Source organism: Nicotiana attenuata, chromosome 6 (assembly GCF_001879085.1).
Source record: "Nicotiana attenuata strain UT chromosome 6, NIATTr2, whole genome shotgun sequence".
Taxonomy (NCBI): domain Eukaryota; kingdom Viridiplantae; phylum Streptophyta; class Magnoliopsida; order Solanales; family Solanaceae; genus Nicotiana; species Nicotiana attenuata.
This window is the reverse complement of record NC_031994.1, coordinates 76,505,534-76,509,834: the sequence shown is the minus strand read 5'-3', so window position 1 is coordinate 76,509,834 and position 4,301 is coordinate 76,505,534. Positions and strand designations below refer to the sequence as shown.

Sequence of the window (4,301 nt, the reverse complement as noted above, 5' to 3'; positions counted from 1 at the left end):
CTATGACCTATAGAACTTACCAAAACAACTATATTATTGCTTTGAGACTCTCCTTCAGCCATATACAATGTGAATTCGAATTAATTGCCATTTCAAATTAGATATGAAACAAAAATAAATATTTTTACTCTTTGATACATTGGCTGAGACAACTACTAGTAATATGTTATTAAAAAATAGAAATAAAAAGTGGAGTGCATGACTTATTACGCAGAGGTGTCGACACAGTGGAGATCATTCTCTTTTAAAACAAGCGACTGTATCAAAGTCTCCCCATCACCTCTCTCTTCTTTCTTTACTAATAATGTCGACATCATTCTCAGTATCTTCTTCCTTTTCTCATCCCCATCTATTTTCCTTCTTTCTTTCTTTCTTTCTTTATCCTTTTCTAAACCCTCCCTATTCCCTCCTACAGCAACAACAACAGGATTTATAAAACAAACAAAAGCGGTTTGTTCTCGTCAAGATTTATTACCACTTTAATATAATTTTAGTCAAGACCCTTCAGCTATATATAGAGATTTGTGTTAGTGTTATGCTTTCTCTGTTTATTACGTAATTGGAAATAGAGTTTTTGAGGGACAAAATTCCCTCTCTTTTCCACATATCCCATGTCGTTCATTGAGGTTCGTTCTTTCTTTCTTCACTGCCCCCACACACAACCCCAAACCCCCTGTTCCCTCTTCCTTTTTATTCTCTTTTTCATTGCCCCATTTGTCTTGAAAGTTGTGAGTGTTATTCTATTCTTTGTTATTTGTTAATTTCAGGATCTCGTGCCCTTCTTTTTTATGGACCCAAAAATTAGAGAAAAGACGGGGGCTTTCTCTGGTAAGTAATATTTTGTGACCCCATTTTCTTTTCTTTATTTTTCTTTGTAATTGTTATGGGAAATGAGGAAATTGAATCTTTAATTCTGGGTTTTGCTTGGTTTGGTTTGTAATTGATGGAGAATTCTCCAAATTACTCTAATTCTTTTTCTTATTTGTTTTATGTTCCAATTCGATACTCTGTGTTGAGTCAGTGTAATCACTTGCATCCAGTTTGGAAGTTCATTACTGTTTTGGATTTTAAATTTTGGATTATCTGTTTATTATAGTTTATAAGTAGTTCATATTTTGAGTCTTATGATGAAAGTGGACATTCATTTTTGTATTAAGTGGTTGTTAGTTTTGTAATTATTTCAGTATCACTCACCTTTTCTATAAAAAGTTTTGAAATTCATTCATTCTCATGTTGTACTGATCTTGTTTTTATGAAATGATGGGGTATTGAATTCCAAATTTGAATTAGTAGTAAAGGTCTCTTTTGTATTTTCTTCGTATAGATCTTGTCTTCATTTGCTCTGCACATTCGTTATGTCTGTTTTGGCTGTTGAATCTCACTCATGTACTAAATCTGGGAAAGGGAAAGGAAGAAAAAAAGTCAGCTTTAGTTTTACTTTGTCAAAATGGAGTTCTTGCCTAAGGTTGCGTACACCCTGAATTACATAGCCGACTCTTTTTTATCTATTTTCATGTATGTACAGATTCCTTTGACTTCCATTTTCTAATGAATTTCATGTTTCATATCAAGATATTTGAAATGTAGGGAAACTTTGGTTAATGAGGAGAATTCTTGTAGTGTTGTTTTAAGGAATAAACAGAAAGAAATTTGATAGTTCTTTATTGGTTCAATACCTAAATTGTATAGAAATTGAAATGATTCTGACACTCTCTTACTGTTCCTTTTGATCAAAACAGATACCGTTATGCTAAAACTTTATCAATCTGTTTCCAATACTACATGTGGCAGTGCTGATGAAGAGATAGAAGGCTGCCGAGACAGCTCGGCTGCTCTTACCCTTAAAATCGTGGCTATCTCTGCTATCCTAATAGCTAGTACTTGCGGAGTTGGTATCCCGTTAGTTGGCAAGAAGCATCGGTTCCTCCGAACTGACTCTAATCTCTTTCTTGCTGTTAAAGCCTTTGCTGCTGGTGTCATCCTCTCTACAGGCTTTGTCCACATATTACCGGGCGCCACCTCATCATTAACTAATCCTTGTCTTCCGAAATCTCCTTGGTTGAAATTCCCTTTCGCTGGTTTTATCGCCATGATGGCTGCATTGACTACCTTGGTGGTTGACTTTGTTGGGACTCAGTATTATGAGAGGAAGCAAGAGAAACAAAGTCAAAAAGATCAGATTGATTCAGCGGATTTGGTGTCAGAATCAGCTATTGTACCGGTTGAACCAAAGGCAGGGAATGAAGAAGACGGTGGTGCAATACACATTGTTGGGATGCATGCACATGCAGCTCATCACAGCCATAGCCATTCACAAGAACAAGGGGCATGTCAAGGGAACGTGAGGGAGCATTCCCATGGTCATTCGCACTCCCATAGCTTTGGTGGTGGAAACGAGGAAGGTGGAGGGAGGCATGTTGTTGTTTCTCAGGTAATTTTACTTGCATATTTTTACATGCCTTAGGCCTTTCTCTGTACTTCTGCACTTAAGTTGGTTCTGGTTGGAATTGGGTAATGCTGTGTCTAGAAGGGTTTTGGATTATCTCAATGGTTGTAGGTTTTAAAGATATGAATTACATTTCCTCGATGTCAGGATTTATGAGAAAGAAAACGTTTAGGCTTCATAGTTGATTGATATAGAGAATTCATATAGCCAACTCCAACTTGTAGTTGGTAAACTTGATACAGTATTTTCTGAACCGACTTGTAGTTTTGAATGGTTTACCGAATTTACTACCACTTGTAGGTTTTTGCGGAATTGATATAGAGAATTCATATAGCCAACTCCAAGTAATTATTGATTGAGGCATAGATGATTGATTGCAACTATTTATGAGCTTCTGATTCCTTGAACTTTGATAAATACAGTTCTATAAGCTTTTGCCGAATTACGCTATTTCATTTGTTTCTAGATTTAGCTAGGTATTCTGCTAAGTTACTTTCCAATTGTTTCATTGTTTGGTGTTTAAGATTTTTCACCCAACCGTTGAGATACTGCATATATTGTAATGTGAAATCTACTTCTTATAGAATATTACCTTTAGTTTGTTAGCCATTTGTTAGATGTTTTGGTGTGGTGTGTGTCAGTTCACAGAACGGTTTATGCATTCACAGACTAGGGGTTTGCGTATGGTTTCTTGTTATAGCAGATTCATGGCGGCGCTTGTTTCTTTAATGTATTATAAGACCGGAACCAACTTTTTACTTTTTTTAATTGGCAAATGAGCAATAGTTTTATTACTCAAAGTTTGATTTTCCCCGTGTTTGTGAAGATACAGTGTTGGTCAGTTTGATTGTGAAAGCTTGGTCATTACAACGACTTCCTTGTATGCAGGTCTTGGAGCTGGGAATAGTATCACATTCTCTCATAATAGGCATAGCATTGGGTGTTTCAGAAAGTCCGTGCACAATAAGACCCTTGCTCGTGGCCTTGTCGTTCCACCAGTTCTTCGAAGGTTTTGCCTTAGGAGGCTGCATCTCACAGGCACAGTTCAATTCCCTCCGTTCCACTATAATGGCAACGTTTTTCGCCGTAACAACGCCCTTGGGAATTGCTATAGGGATTCTAGCTTCTTCGTCGTACAATCCACATAGCCCGAGAGCTTTGGTAGTGGAAGGGAGCCTTAACTCTATATCTGCTGGAATTTTAATCTACATGGCTTTAGTAGACCTAATTGCTGCAGATTTCTTGAGTAAGAGAATGAGCTGCAATACAAGGCTTCAAATAGTATCTTATTTTGCACTATTCTTAGGGGCTGGACTCATGTCCCTTCTTGCAATATGGGCATGATATTGCATTTTATTAGTATATGCATGTATTTTTTTAAAATTTTTTTTTTTTTTTTTTGTATTTTATTAACCACAAAAAAGCCAAGCAAGCAATTGTTTTACCATTTCTTTTTTTTTTTTCTTGATTTTACTTTTTCTAATCCTTGGGAGGATGTTGTTGTGGGCCCTGGTTGTGGAAGGGTGCTTTTGTAATAGGTATGGCACCCTGTTAGTAGGGTTGAAGTTGAAGTTGCAAACTGAAAAGATAAAAGAAGAGAAATATTGCATTTAATTCATGCAATCAAATAATATAAAGTTCTTTTCTATGTTGCATGAGCATTTGATGGGTTTTAGGCTGTGAAACTAGGGGGTTTATTTGGTAACGTGGATTCCCTTTACTTGTTATATCCATATGTTTGCAGATATTGCTAAACTTTTGATTTATTCCTTGTGAAATTTGACCACAAAAATATTATCCTCTTTAATTAATTAAAGGGAAACTTACACAAATGTCCCAAATAAATTTCAACTTA

The 4,301-nt window shown here is 36.1% G+C and overlaps 1 protein-coding gene across 1 annotated transcript; it reads left to right on the top strand.

Moving 5' to 3' along the window:
- On the top strand, nucleotides 247–4,094 carry LOC109227249 (zinc transporter 4, chloroplastic). The gene is made up of 4 exons (XM_019392337.1): nucleotides 247–626; nucleotides 768–828; nucleotides 1,740–2,431; nucleotides 3,335–4,094. Exons 1-4 carry the CDS (start codon nucleotides 612–614, stop codon nucleotides 3,788–3,790), a joined length of 1,224 nt encoding a protein of 407 aa, XP_019247882.1. The 5' UTR covers nucleotides 247–611; the 3' UTR covers nucleotides 3,791–4,094.